At 43.2% G+C, this 15,154-nt stretch overlaps 1 protein-coding gene across 2 annotated transcripts in view; it reads left to right on the forward strand.

Annotated features, from left to right (window-relative positions):
• Positions 1–4,832: 4,832 nt before the first annotated feature.
• grm5b (glutamate receptor, metabotropic 5b) overlaps positions 4,833–15,154 on the forward strand; it is a 33,747-nt gene continuing 23,425 nt past the window's right edge. Inside the window, exons 1-4 of one of the 2 annotated variants that reach the window (XM_052077739.1) lie at positions 4,833–5,034; positions 10,814–11,270; positions 11,362–11,799; positions 11,879–11,993. In XM_052077739.1, coding sequence (XP_051933699.1) covers positions 11,118–11,270; positions 11,362–11,799; positions 11,879–11,993 — 706 coding nt within the window. In that variant the 5' untranslated portion in view covers positions 4,833–5,034; positions 10,814–11,117. Of the gene's footprint in view, positions 5,035–7,206; positions 7,525–10,813; positions 11,271–11,361; positions 11,800–11,878; positions 11,994–15,154 lie in introns of those variants that run through there. The other variant, XM_052077740.1, reaches the window with a different exon arrangement.

Consider the following 15,154-nt stretch of genomic DNA (forward strand, 5'->3'; position numbering starts at 1 on the left):
CTGCACACTAATCAGTCTCATTTTCACAAAAAAAAAAATGTAAAAATAAAATAAAGCAGGTAAATCTTAAATTTGTGTGTGTGTGTGTGCGTGCGTGCGCCGGTAAGGGTAGATCCCGTGAGGTTAGTTGATCAAAAAGTAGATCTTCGATCCAAAAAGTTTGGGCACCCCTAATTGTAGATCCCTTCTCATTTTCTTAAGAGTACTACAATTTGTTAAAAAAAAGGGAAAAAAAGTGAATAAAATGTGAGAATTCGATCTCTTAGGTGTTGATCGAAAATTGTACTTAAGCAATTAAAAATACGATGAATATGACAAATAGGAATCATCGATTTTCCTTTTTTTTTGTTTCAGACCAAAACCAGGAGAGTTTTGACTCTATGAGTTATTCACCGACACGAGTACTGGTGCCTGTAGACTACTTTTGATCTGAACGTTTTAACTGAACACAGTGACGAGAAATTGTCGACAAAGGCCTTGCTTTCTGATGCAGATGATGATCATTGATGACTTTTTTTTCCGTCCGTTCATTAAAATTATTTTAGCGGCTCGACACCAACACTTTACCGGGTATCGTCGGTACTTGCTCAACCATAATTACGAACGATGATAAACACACAGCATTTTAACATTTCATACTTTGCTATTGATACTAAAATTGCATTTATACGAAACAGTTGAAGAAGTTGAAGCCCATATTTATTTAAAAATATTCACCCCAAAGCTGAATATCCCAAAACATTTTGTTAGTCATGCATAATCCTCTTGTGCACCAATTTAGTGGAGCAATTTACAAATTATTTACGGGGTCTTTATCATCTACCTAGCCTTGACAACTAAACTCAGCCATCTTTAAATGACTCGGAACAACAAATGAATGGATCATTCAAAAGTCTCTAAGTATCTTCCTTATCTGTACCACATGATACGGCGTGACGCTCACTGCCACAATCCAGGAACAGATCTGCTTTCTCCACTCATGCACTTGACCTCCCCTGTGCTCATGTGGCCCACTATACAGACGGGCTCGGGCTCGAAGTTTGTTCAGACCACGAGACCCCAAGGTGATCACATGCTGCCGCAAACCAGGCACGGGATGCGGCTTATATGCTGCAGCAACTCACTGGAGCGCACAGGAATGAACATCACAGGATAGATCTGACCGCAAGGCTCCTCTGGGAGAACGGGTGTGAGTGTGTGTGCGGGGGAGATAAAGAAAAAGAAAGATCTTTGCATTTTTTTTCCCCAGTGATGATTGTGTAAAGCAACAGTACAAACCAGCGAAATTGTATCTCAAGATGCGCATTCTCAATTTCAAATGTTACAATAAGTAGTACATCTAAGCAGGGCTTTCTTTGCCTCTAAATAGACACAAGAGGGCAGAGTGATCCCTATAATGTACTGTAGGAAGTCTGAGCAAGCCCCAAAGCCCACACAACTCGAGGGGTGGTATTAGCACTAGCAAGCAGTTCCAGAATGTATGGGGTTCATTTATTGCATGGGTCGTGCCACTTTTCGTCCATTACGCACACACATCGGATCTTGTTTTAAATAATTTGGGATTTGCATGTCTTTGCGGCTTGTTTTCACATATTGCCAAACTGGCTATATTCTTCTTTTGTAATAATAAGCAATTGCAGTCGGAAAGACGGTTCAGGGTTCATTGCTGGAACGTGGCATAAAAAGGAAATATTCGTTTGAATATTCATTGCAAGAGCTTGTTGACATCATCCATCCATTTTGTCCTCCTTGTCCCCGGTCAGGTTGAAGTTTAAGATGGAGCCTCCTCCAGCTGACTATAGGCAAGGGGAGGGGTGAACCCTGGACTGGCCGCCATTCACTCATAGGTCTTGTTGAAATAATTTCACTTGCAAAAAATATTTGATGAATTCGTTTGTCATCCAGGATCAATTGTGTTCCCCGAGACCCTTGTTTGGTGTTTTTTTCTCATTTTGTCCCAATTGAAATGTCAATACAACATATGAGTGGCAACCCTGTTAAATCTGCAGTGCGTCCATGGCAAAACATTGTTTTAATTGCTAAGTACCGTATGATTCATCATCTTACGTGTTGTCTGAACACCCCAAAAGTTTAAATCGGCTGAGCATTTAATATACAACATGTATTGCATATACACAAATTCATGGACACACCATTATCAATGGGTAATGTTCACCTATCATACATCTTAATGCCGTTCCCCGAGGATGAAAATTGGATCTCGCTCAGTACTGGTTAGTCTTCACTCAATCAACAGTAATCCATTTATTGACCCAGTTTCTAAGTGAGTGTAATCCCCATGTGTACATAAGCGAGAATGGCACAAGTGGTTTTGATTGATTGCCTGGTTGCTGCTCCTCTTATTGACAACAAGAGCCAAAGGTCGCTCGCGAAACGAGATTCCCCAGATCATTCTGAGGTTTGAAAAGATCAAGTTAGAAAATCAAATAATTTGATGTGACAACGCGCCGCGCTTCCATCGGGGTGCGGTGTGGAGGACTGATATGGGACATTTGTCTTTGGTGTTCTTTCCATCAACATTTGGCAAGCAATCAAAGAACTAATGATCAACTGTAACTGTGATTAACTGAACAGTTGAGAGTACAGACCTGAAGAAGATCCATTTTAAGTCTTTGCCTTTGTGCCTCCTCATTGATGTAAACGTAGTATTTACATGACAGAGTTGTACAATGGAGTGGAATATTTCAACAACAAATTATTACTTGTTCATTTGAGTGTTAGTATGATAGGCTTGTTTTACTGTTTCACTCTCACAAAGAAGCAGCCCGGTGGTCCAGTGGTTCGCGCGTCGGGTTCAATTCCAGCTCTGGCCTCCCTGTGTGGAGTTTTCATGTTCTTCGCGGGCCTGCGTGGGTTTTCTCTGGGTACTCCGGTTTCCTCCCACATTCCAAAAACATGCATGATAAAATTGATGATTGAACACACTAAATTGTTCTTGGTTGTAAGTGTGAGCGTGGATGTTTGTTTGTCTCTGTGTGCCCTGTGATTGGCTGACAACCGGTTCAGGGTGTCCCCCGCCGACCGCCCGAAGACGGTTGGGATAGGCTCCAGCACCCTTGTGAGGATAAAGCGGATCGGAAAATGGATGGATGGCACAATTAGTCCACCTCACGTCAAATTGTGTGTCTTTCGTCGCTTTGTGTTCATAAATACAAAATGAAGCCAATTGAACTGACTGTGAACTCATTAGCTACGTTAGCCTACGGGCTGAGTAACCGCTCCTGTTTGTACACTTCGGGTTCTATTTTCATGCCCAGTGCAAATGTGGTATGGGGTGCAGTCACTATGGCTCACTGCTAAGAGTGGTCGGTTCGTTGTTCAATCCCCGGCCTATGCCGCCATGTCAAAGCGTCCCGCAGATGTTCCTGATGCTGCGTCATCGGTAGGTCAATGAGGTAACAGTGTAAACCGCTTTGAGTAGCCGAGGTAGAAAAGCGCTATACGAGACAAAGTGTATTTATAAGGACCTGCAATCAGACCTTCACGGTCAGTAAGATCATAGATCTGTGAAGTGAGCAGAAGGAGACCGTGTTCCACCCGCGTCGTGTATCCACGTGTTGCTCAGGGGTCTCAGTGGTCGTATTTTGCGTTTCCACCAACAGAAGACGGTTGCGGGTTGCTGTCAGGCCAGTGGAGTACTTCTACTTTTTCGCGATAACGCCGCGCTATTGCAACATCAGCGACAGCAGAATGTGGCTTGGCGTTGTCTCGTTGAAATAAGGAGGGACATCCTTGAAAAAGACATTGCTTGGATGGCAGCATACTGTATATCACTTTAAGTACCATTTAGCATGAATGGCGTCTTCACAGAGGTGCGCGTTACCATGGACACGAACACAGCTTACCTTACCATCACAGAGAGTGACTTTTGAGCATTGCTCAATCCGGATGGTCCTTTTCTTCTTTGCCCCAGAGGACACGGCGTCCCTGAAACGTCCAAAAGACAATTTGAAATGCGGATTCAGGATGAAGCTTGTCCAATCACATTTCTGGATTGCAATTAACTGTTATATCGTTCAACGTGATTGATTGTTGGCCTGACCATTTTTTGAATAAACCACTCTAAACAAACCCCTTTTGTACAGGAAACACTTTCAAACATCAGGGAGCCTTATGTGGACTTTGATCGGAAGAGGGGGGGAAAGGCTCGATTTGCGTGTGTACCCCGCTTCTGTGTTTACATACATCCTCAACATGAATTCAATGTGGGGAATGTAGCCCCACACCTTACTTCAATGAACAATTGGAACGTTCCGCTGTATTCACGCGATTGCGCACATATGGTTTTCATCACAGCCTATTTGTTGGTGTCAAAACAAGATTAAAAAGGGGGAGTGAACCAAACAACACCAAAAGGGGAGGGAACGGGAGGATAGAGGTCAGTTTTAGTAAGGCTATCGCTTCATCACAGCAGCCAGCCTGCCCGTATGTGTGTGTGTGTGTGTGTGTGCGCACGCGTTCATGTGGCTGTCTATGCTCTTTTAATGGTCCACTAATCTCAAATGCATTTGGCTGGCAAATTAATCCAAGCCTTGTCATAGCCAAGCTCTAAAATCCCTTCTATCCCATATTACTTCTTCCCCGTCTCTCCCTCATGATTCACTCTCACTCTTTATCAGTATCCATCTCCAGATGGTATGGTGGAGGTAGGTGTGAGTGTGTGTGTGAGAGAGAGAGAGAGAGAGAGAGAGAGAGAGAGAGAGAGAGAGAGAGAGAGAGAGAGAGAGAGAGAGAGAGAGAGAGAGAGAGAGAGAGAGAGAGAGAGGGAGAAAGTGAGAGCGAGAGAGCGACGGTAGGAGTGGGAGAGAGGTTGGGTGGCCTATGATGTGAGTGGAGACTCCTCATTGGAGCATTGAGAAAGAGAGCAAGCAAGAGTGAGCGAGCGCGAGAAGGGGGCGTTCATTTGTTGCCATAGTGAAAAAGTAGATTAACCAAAGCGATCGGCGATGCCATGATGGACACATGAGGGATGTTGTTCTTCTCCGAGTCTGCACACCTGTACCGCAAGCAAAGGTATGCTTTCCATTTATTGATCAGATATTCATTGGACTGTCTGGGAACATATCCTGGACCAAAACCACTCATCTACATCGCTGCTGATTACATATGATTTTACATATTTTCATCCATTTTTTTTTGCTCTCATGTATGCGTCAGCGTGCATTCAAACACTGCGTACACTAGAACGTACTCATGCATTCTGAAAGCTGAGCAAAACAAATACAAGGTGAAGTTGGAAGCGCATGTTTGGGTGCATCAGCAAGTTATCGGGCATTGCCATGAAATTTGAAATACGATCCATGATGTTTTTTTCCCATATACTGTCGCCTCTCATTAATCTGAGAGGACAGAGGCGTGCGAAGTCCGCCTTTCTTCGTCACCGAACGAGCACATGTGAGGATGAGCATGCACAGGGTGCAGCATATCAATGTCATCGGAATCAATCCGTTTAAAAGGACTCATTGGGAATATGGCACGCAACATTGACACTATAATTTAAAATATGAAATGGCAGTTTTACATTTAGTTTATTTTCACCACATCCTAAATAATCCAGTTGTTGTCATGTATCGTATGTCACATTGAAGGTTTTCCAGATGAAATTCAACAGAGCAAAAAATGATTACGTTGTACAATTAAAAAAAAAAACTGCGTACCTAAATAAGTGGCCAATAAAACAAAATAAATGATAAATCAATTCATCCTCTGGCTTTGGGCTTATTAAAAGCTCTGATAGGATTGGCATGCATCTCATCAATCTGATATTCTCCATACAAAAGGCGTATTATAATAGGAATAAAGTCCAATTATTCCAACAACAAAAGGACCCCCCCCCGCAAGAACTTATTCTTGCAGAATAAAGCCACCTTTTCATAATAAAAGGTCTGATATGAGAAGAAAGTTTTATTTTTGAATTTCACATGTTTAAATATGACTTCAATAAGATAAGATAAGATATCCATACGATTGTGACCTTATCTAGGAAAAATACACACAGATTAATAACTATTTTGTCTTGAAAAACAGGATTTTATACCCTGATTTTTTTTTATTTTTATTTTTTTGTGGCCGAGGTGGGGGAACTCCATTTGAATGACTCAACTTCACCTAAATCGCCAATTTTGGGACTCGGGACTGCTTGGCCAAAAGACTCAACTTGATTTAGACTTGAACTTACCTATTTATAGTTCAACATCTGCATTGCCATTGGTTTTGCCTTTGAAAGAAAAGTTGTTTGTTGTGCAATGCGCACAAACCAGACAACCTACTAGTAAACTGAGGAATGGAGTACGGAGAGCACCTCATGAAACAATGTGAGGCAGAATCCCTCTTTGATTGACAGTGCTCTTGAAGTGTCAACTTCCACTGGAGCATTTTTTTTCACTTTTTCATTCCATTGTTGTGAACTGATTCTCAGACTTGAGCGATCCCCAGTGACTTTGTCTTAAAAACGGCGTTGCGTGGCGCTGTGCTTGGCAACTATTTTCATTTATAAGCTTTGCCTTTTTGGGTTCCTTTTACCATGCGCTGAGCTGCATGCAAATGCATTGCCTTGAATGTATCATGCCCAATTAGCCGAAACTAAACTAAGATGCACATCAAAATAAAAATGGAACAATATAAGATAAAATACATCCAAAGAAGAGATAAGGAAGATGCTTATTCATGCGTTGAAGGTGTGCAAAGCATCAAAGGTTAGCCTGCAGCAAAATGAAAATGCTTCAGGCTTGAATTTCACATATTTACAAGGTCATTTTGTACTTGACAAAACGAATAGAGTGATGACTTGTGCCGTTTTTACATTTTAAGAGACTTGCCATTGTACTGCATCTGCAAATGTTTTGGCCTTCAATCATAAGACCTTGGGAGTTTCATTATTCTGCTGCAATTTCATGATTAGCGAGTATGAGTGAGTCTGATGAGGACACTCGAGGCACTTTGAATCGATAGTGGGCCACGTGTACTGTAGAAAAATGACACTTCCATCTGTAACTGCAGCAACCCATAATTGTATAGTACGAAGCAAAGATTTGGGGTTGGTTAATCGCGAAAAGCTTTTAGTTTGGCTCCACCTAGCGGCTAGGTGGAGGTGCGTCAAGTTTGGCTAGCACCTAGCCAAACTTGACGCACCTGTTCAGGAGACTTTGGGAGTGAGTACTTGACGGCACTTGTCTTTCTTTACCGTGACCAAGTGTTCCCAGTTTCAAATATGAACGTTTTATATCAAATTAAGGATATAAGCGGACGTATCGTCGCGGCGTCTGTTGACAAGGGCGAAACGGTGTGCGGGTGTTCGTGCGGTGCAAGCAAGCAGTGGGTGAAGGAGAGAGACTCAGGTGTGCGTGACTGGAAAACGGAGGAAGCCGTGGCAGTTGTGAGGCAAAGCTGCTGGTGGCTTTGACATTGAACCGAACGCAATCGCTGCGATCTCCCCCCCCCCCCCCCCCTTCGTAGAGAGCAAAATTGCGACCTATTTATCAAGAGGCGTCACACGCGAGTAAGGTAAGGCGGCAACTCCGGCAGAAATAGCAACGTGAACTGTCATTAATTTCATATTCCCGTGGCGTCTCCCCCCCAACTCCTCCCACGCCTGCCCAGAGTTATTTTACCGTAGTTTATCGTCATCTTCGCAAACTATGAATGGATACAGAAAAGGCATCGTATCTCGTGAGCAAGAACGGGCGCTTGCATGTGGTGCGAAGGAGATCCCGTCGTGCTATTGGGGACGCAGTCTAAACATCGGCAATTGTTTGTATTCGTTGTGCAGCGCTCTTACTCTTTCATGTTTTGCACCGAAGTGTCTATGCAGGATTCCGAACGGCTACTCTTCTCCCATTGCGGCTGGTGGGCGCAGCGCTGCGCCAGGCGTCTTTTATCACTATTGTCTCATGCACGCAGAAGACGCCTCGTGATGAGTTGTTAATCGCCGTAAATGGTGCGAATGAAATCCGTACAGCAAGCAAGAGGGTAAGACGGCGCGAACGGGGGTTTTGCTTGGCTGTCAAACATTTGCTCGTGAAGTGATTTTAGGATGAGATCTTGTCAGGTGGACTCGTCTCGTACCCATGTTGTCTGATCTTGCTGCTGCAGTGTCAGCAGTTCCGAGTCCGCTCGGCTTTGGGACTTACTGGAGACATTGCATGCACGTCGTCTTTCTTCCACTCCCACGGGAGCAGTTCCCACTCTGTTTTTAGTACCCTGCTGTGTCTTTATTTCGTGACACAATTCTTGATTATTGACTTCGGCTGTGTCTGCTCTGCAGAGAAACGGAGACTTAACTGTCTGATCAGGTCATTCATGATCATATTTTTTGCAAATCCTTCTTAATTAAGACTTTAAAGATGGAGCAGGAAAGGGCAATTCATTATTGCACATGACTTGACACTGGGACCTTTTTTCTATCAAGATGGAATGAATGGAATCAATTCAGATGCAGATCTGTTTATTTGCCATTACATCTGTAATATTACTTGAACCTTTTAATAACTTGTTGAACAATTCCAAAACAACAGGTGAGCAATTAGGGATGACAACGAAAGATCAGAAAAAGGATTTATCACAGCGCGCTGTCATGTTCTTGGTGGTGCATATGTGCCAAAAAAAAAAAAATAGGGCGTTATTGTGCTCACTCTGCAAAAGCTTCCCTTCTTGAAAGACTTGCACAAGAGAAAAAAAACCTCAGCTTGCTCTATTTTCCTCAGAATATTTCAACACATTTTACATTCTGTTAATTATTGAAGTTTTATACACTTCAATAATGTTTAAATTTTCACAATTTTTAAACACTTTATATCAATAATAAAGTGTTTGTGTTGTCCATACAGTTTTGACTTTTACTCTGAATGGTACGTGGCATTCATTTTCATGTACTATCGGTCATCCAAGTGGAATAAAGATGAGAACGACATGTCATTGCTTATAAATTAGAAGGTCCCTCACATATACACACTTCAATCGGCAGACTATTAAAGTGATCAAATTGGAGAATGCTCTTTAAATTCCCATGCGATAGTTTTTTTCTTTTTTTGGGTGAGCAATTGTTCGATAGTCATTTAAACCCGAGTGAATCGAGGATTGGAGTTTCTCTTGCTTTTAGCAGAGGTGAGGTCTTCGCAATGAGATAGAGACACAAAGGGCGAGGGGTGGGGGGGGGTGCGATAGAGAGACCCAAGCACGTATGACGGAGTGTGTGAAAAAATTTAAACTGAAACGGTAGTAGTTTGTCTTCAGTGAGCGAGTGGGTGGGTTTTCTTGCAAGTGTGTGAAAGTGGAGCTGTTCTCTTTCTGACTCGCTCATTACTAGAGCAGCGCTTGGCGAGGCTGCCTTCCTGACACTGTCATGTTAATTACAATTAGTTAGATTGTTCCTTGCGGAGGGTAAATTGTTAGCATATCTGCTTCACGGTTCTGAGGATGGTCTCGGCTTAATGTGTTGGAGGTTGGAGGTCCAGATACTTCAACTTGCTCCCGTCTTCCAAATATACACAGATTAGGTTGATTGAAGACTTGAATTTGCCCTGATGTGTTGAGTGGTCTACATGTGACCTGCAATCACTCATAATTGGTTTTTCACAGAATGCCTATTTTTACCCCTTGCGCCCCCCCACCCCACCCCATTCATCCATTTTATTATTTAAAAATTTTACACCTTAAAAGTATTCATTTTCATGGCCCTTGCCCACTCTCCGTCACACCCCCCCCCCCCCAGCAAAGCCCAGACACCTGTGCCATGACCTTCACCCTCCTTCGCTTGAGAAGCGGCTGCTTTGCTAGCTTGTGCAGTAAATCATTTGTCAGGTCACTGGTAGAGAACAGTGGGCTGATTGCCTTTAACGGTTTACCCAAGGAAAGAAATTTATCACTCATCTCCCCGACGGTTTAATAGAAATATACAAAATAGGCAAACAAACGAACAGTCTACTATGCGATGGTATACTCATGGATTGGTCCTACCTACTATTTCGGTCTTGTGGTGGAGCGGAATCCGTTCTGCAGTTTTACATAGTTGGCCTCCATTTGGTTCACTTTCAAAATAAACTGTGCATGTCATAATTTATTCCAAAGTCCAAACTTTTGACATCATGTATGGAAACCTAACTGTGCAGGCAATGCCGGATGTAACATTTTGATTTTATTTTCATTAATTAATAATAAATGCGTATTGATCAAATGAATTAAAAAAAAAAGGTTTTTTTTGTCATCCCTAAATGAAGGATCAGTTATGCTGATGAGACCGATCGTGGCGTTTGTGTCATTATGCTGATAATGCACTTTAATAAAGTTTGACATTCAAATAATTTCCATTTAAGGTATTTTTTTTTCTTAACGTTATATCAAACCCAGGGTTTTGTTTTTGTGATCTGAGCAGTCGCAAGTTTAGATGGACTTACCGCCACCCTATTGTCACTCCGGCAGGCGGGTCTCCCTAATCACGATAAGCTTGGCCCGACCCGGTTTGCCAAATTTACAAACAAGCACAGCAAACTTTGCAATCACACGAAAATCATTCGCGCTTTTCCCGCAGATGCGCTGTCCTTTGAAAATAGAGAAAATGTTTCAAGCTTTAGGGGATTCTTTTTAAAAGGCTCACTGTGAGTTGGGGCGTCTATTTACACCTCACTGCACTTCAGTTTTCCAATTGGGATGTCAATTGCCATCATTATTTTGCAAAATATGTATTATTATTTTTGCATTGATTACATGTAATGTGTGTGCACGTTATGTCCTGTAGCACCTTTCGGTATTTAAGCTTGACGCATTTCCCCCCCTCCTCCTTCCCCCCTTCTTGCAGGTTCATGTGAACATGTCGATCTGTCGCCACGCACTTTGGACACAAGCTCCGCCTTTGGACTTCGATCATTTCTTAAGCCTCAGTCAAGATTTTCTGTTAAATTTCCCCACGTCGCGTTGCTAGACCTGTCACACTTTTAGTGACGGTCCAACGTTGACATCTGAAGACACGGAAGAAAAGAATGAGTTAAAGCAACCTGAAACAAGAGTGCTTTTGGCATGGCCAGAAAAAGTCTTTGCAGGAGCGGTCGTTGCCTGTGACGGGATCCTTTCATTTCACCTTTGGCACAATAAACAAACACAAGATGAATCTGCGGCTACTCCTCTTCTTCATTTGGGCGACGTTTGAGCAAACGGACTCTGTGCAGTCTAGTGAACGGCGAGTTGTAGCCCACATCCCCGGCGACATCATCATTGGAGCCCTTTTCTCTGTGCATCATCAGCCCCCTGCAGACAAGGTTGGTTTGGGAATATTTTGGTTTGTTTAACTGACCGAGATTTTTAAGATTTCTTACCCGTCGTGTTGAATCCTTACTCCTTTTCGTCCAGGTTCATGAACGCAAGTGCGGCGCGGTTCGAGAGCAGTATGGCATCCAGCGGGTGGAGGCCATGATGCACACGTTGGACCGCATCAACGCAGACCCTCACATCCTTCCCAACATCACCCTCGGATGCGAGATCCGCGACTCCTGTTGGCACTCCGCCGTGGCTCTGGAGCAGAGCATCGAATTTATTCGGGATTCGCTGGTAGCCTCCGACGAGGCGGAGGAGTTGGGTGGAGGAACCCCTTGGGGAGGAGGCGGCGGTGGGGGAGCAGCCATGAAGTGCACCGACCCCTCTGCCACTCCCATGCGAGGGAAAAAGCCCATTGTGGGCTTAATCGGGCCGGGATCGAGCTCGGTAGCAATCCAGGTCCAGAACCTTCTTCAGCTGTTCAACATACCACAAATTGCCTACTCTGCCACCAGTATGGATCTTAGTGATAAGGTGAGACAGCTTTTACTGAACGTTTGCTCATAAATAATCGTATGACGCTCTCTCTTCATTTCATCTCGACTTTTGGCAGAGTCTTTACAAGTACTTTATGCGGGTGGTGCCGTCAGACGCTCAACAGGCAAGGGCCATGGTGGACATTGTCAAGAGATACAACTGGAGCTATGTGTCTGCCATCAACACTGAAGGTACAGCATCCTACACACCCTGCCATTCTCGACCCCCCACTACCCCCCTCCACCACCAACGTGTACTTGAGTATCTAAGACACGGACATACACAGTGCATGCCTTTGCTTTTCCCCTCTGTGGTTCTCTGGCACCGCTCAAGATCCAAAGATGAATAACCGTCCTTGGGTTATCGCGCCGATTTTCAACTGAACTTCAATTAGAGTGGGAGACAATTCCTCGTGACCGACTTCGACCAAAGCAATCATTTCCTCTACTTACTACATCATCTGGATTAGAATTCATCACTCCCGAGGCACTTTCATCGTTGGCCAGTGACAATTAACATGTTTGAATCGGATTGGTTACTTAATCAGCAGATTAAGGGGATGTGCACACTGAGACCGCCACTTTATTTTGCTACTACTTCATATTTTTGTCAAGTACTTGTCTTCTGGTTGTCTTCAGGTGGACTGAAATAGGAGTGCAAGATTGATTCATTGTGCTTCAGGGATTACAGTTGAACAATTCCGATCAAGTCAGACTATTGATTCGGAAGCCATTTGCCCACCTGGGGCATGCCCAAGCAAATAGTAGTATAAGTAAAATAGTAATTTTCTGCGATGTGACACATTTTCGAGTGAAAATTCCATTACTCCTCTTATGTGTGTGCACGAGTATGTTTTTGCATATCGCTATTCATGATGCTTGATTGGCTTCCTGTTTTTAAAATGCCGTGTGTGTCTGTGGGGACTGTCGGCCATGTGTTGGTTAGGACAACGGCATATGACCTTGGAATAAATATTCAAGGTCGGGTGTTGCTTTCTGAAATGTAATCAAGGCACACACAGCCAGAGAGGGAGGGTGTGAGAAAGAAAATGGGGGGGGAGGGTGGTGTGGGAAGGAGAGGTTTGGATGAAACAAGGAAGAGAGAGAGAGAGGAATGGGACATGCACACAGTTTGTGCGTGTGTGTGTGTGTGTGTGGTTTGCGTAAATGGAGTGCTTAGAATAGATAAGAGTGTGTACAGTAACTGCAGACTGGGGATGGGATTTGAGAATCACATATTTATTTTCAGCATTAGCGTCTTAAATATGTTCAACGCTTATATGCACGAAAGTGAGTCATACATTTAGAAATCTGAAACAACTGAATGGTGGCCGTATTTAAAAAAAAAAAAGATCATCCTATCCTATATCTGCCGTGATTAACAGTGAAATGATTTTTCGACTGAAGCTGATTGAATGTATGAAACAATTTGTGGGTAGCAAACTGCGAGTATGCAGGGGTCCACCTTCATAGAACTGTTTCTTTTTAAATATTTATTTGTGTGCCATTTTTACCTCTTATTTCCGATACATTTCAATTGACAGTTGACCAAAGTCTGTCCTAAATGTAAAAGCTTTAAGTGTTGATGTTGTGGATCAGAAAATGGATGCATGGACAAATACAATAAAAATGTTATAACTAAATTCCACTGAGCAAAAAATACGCCTTCTCATTCAGGCCACTCCTATCCTGTCTGGAAGAAATCAAAACCTGGATGGCACAAAATTTCTTGAAATTCAACGAGAAGAAGACAGAGGTGATATTGTTTGGCCCCAGTGGCCCTTGTACAAATCAACGGTCTCCAATTTGGGCCTTAAACTGGACAGTGATTTCAAACTCGATCGGCAAATTGGTGCCGTTGTTAAATCCAGCTTCTTTCACCTTAGACAGCTGGCCAAAATAAAACCTCTCCTCTCACATGAACACTTTGAAACAGTAATTCATGTCTTTGTCACATCCCGGCTCGATTACTGCAATGCCCTTTACTTTGGAGTCAGCCAGTCCTCCATTAAGCGCCTTCAGCTGGTCCAGAATGCCGCTGCTCGCCTCTTGACTGGTACTCGTAAGAGGGAGCACATAACTCCTACTCTGGCATCTCTTCACTGGCTCCCCATTCATTTTAGCGTTATTTTCAAGATCCTCCTCTTTGTTTTCAAATCTCTGAAGAATCTCGCACCACCTTACCTCTCTGAGCTCATCCGCCTCTACACACCTGCCCGGCGCCTCAGGTCTGTGGACTAGACTTTGTTAGAAGTACCAAGAACTAAACTGAGGCTCAGAGGGGATCGAGCCTTTTCTGTTGCTGGTCCCTCTCTCTGGAATGACCTCCCACTGAACATTCGGCAAGCCTCCTGAAAACTCACTTGTATTCTTTGGCATTCGACTCGGCATGACTTAGATTTGTTCTTGATTTTACTATTTGGTGCTTTCTATCGCCTTTATTACCAATTTGTCTTACTGTTTATTGTGCATGTTAAATTGCTCCATGTACAGCAATTTGTATGCAGCGATGGCTGTTTTAAAGTGCTCGAGAAATACTCTTGACTTGACTTGAATTAATAAACGGCTGGTTATAAGGATGCTAATCCTTGTCATACGTGTGTTACATGTGTGCGTATGTTAAGCAATTGAATGTGCGTCATATACATTTTAACATGTATGTTTTATGTTATGTACTTTTTATTTTTTAAACAAACCATGACTTAAAGTTGTGCATACAATAGTGACATCCAGGTCAATTCTTACAGAGCGTGAAGTTCAATCTTATAAATATTCATATACATATTAAATTGTATCTTAATCTGTCAGCCATGCGTTCTTTCAGTTCCTTATCTCGTCTTGGTATCAGCAGCTGTGGCAAGTACCAAAACCATGAGATAAGGCCGGGTATCAGCCCGATATCGATACCTGGTGTGGGTACTCACCTATCCCGAGTATATATTATAATTAAGTTTTACTTCAAGGCTACCACGGAGCTGTTTATATGTCATTTCAGTTCTCCAAGTGGCATGATGTGAATGCCATTGAGCCTGTGTGCCTCTTTGGGTTTTTGTCTGAATGTGACTGTATGCGCATGTAACTCAAGAAATCCTGGTGGTGGGCAAACACATGTTGACTACATGCTGTTTATTTTTATTTTTTTTTTTACCCCGTGGTGAAGCATTGACAGGGAAGAAAGGAGATGAGGAGTGGAGAGACAAGCATGTTAAAATGGGGGACGAGCAGGTGAGACGTGATAAGAGGATGAGAGTACTAAGTGAGATAGATGGAGGAAGGAGAGAAGTGGGAGAGCGGAGGACGGAAGGATGTCAGCGGAAATGACACCCGAGGAATATGCCGCTCTCTTGTAAAAA

The sequence above is a fragment of the Hippocampus zosterae genome, chromosome 10 (genome assembly GCF_025434085.1).
Source record: "Hippocampus zosterae strain Florida chromosome 10, ASM2543408v3, whole genome shotgun sequence".
NCBI classification, from domain to species: Eukaryota; Metazoa; Chordata; class Actinopteri; order Syngnathiformes; family Syngnathidae; genus Hippocampus; species Hippocampus zosterae.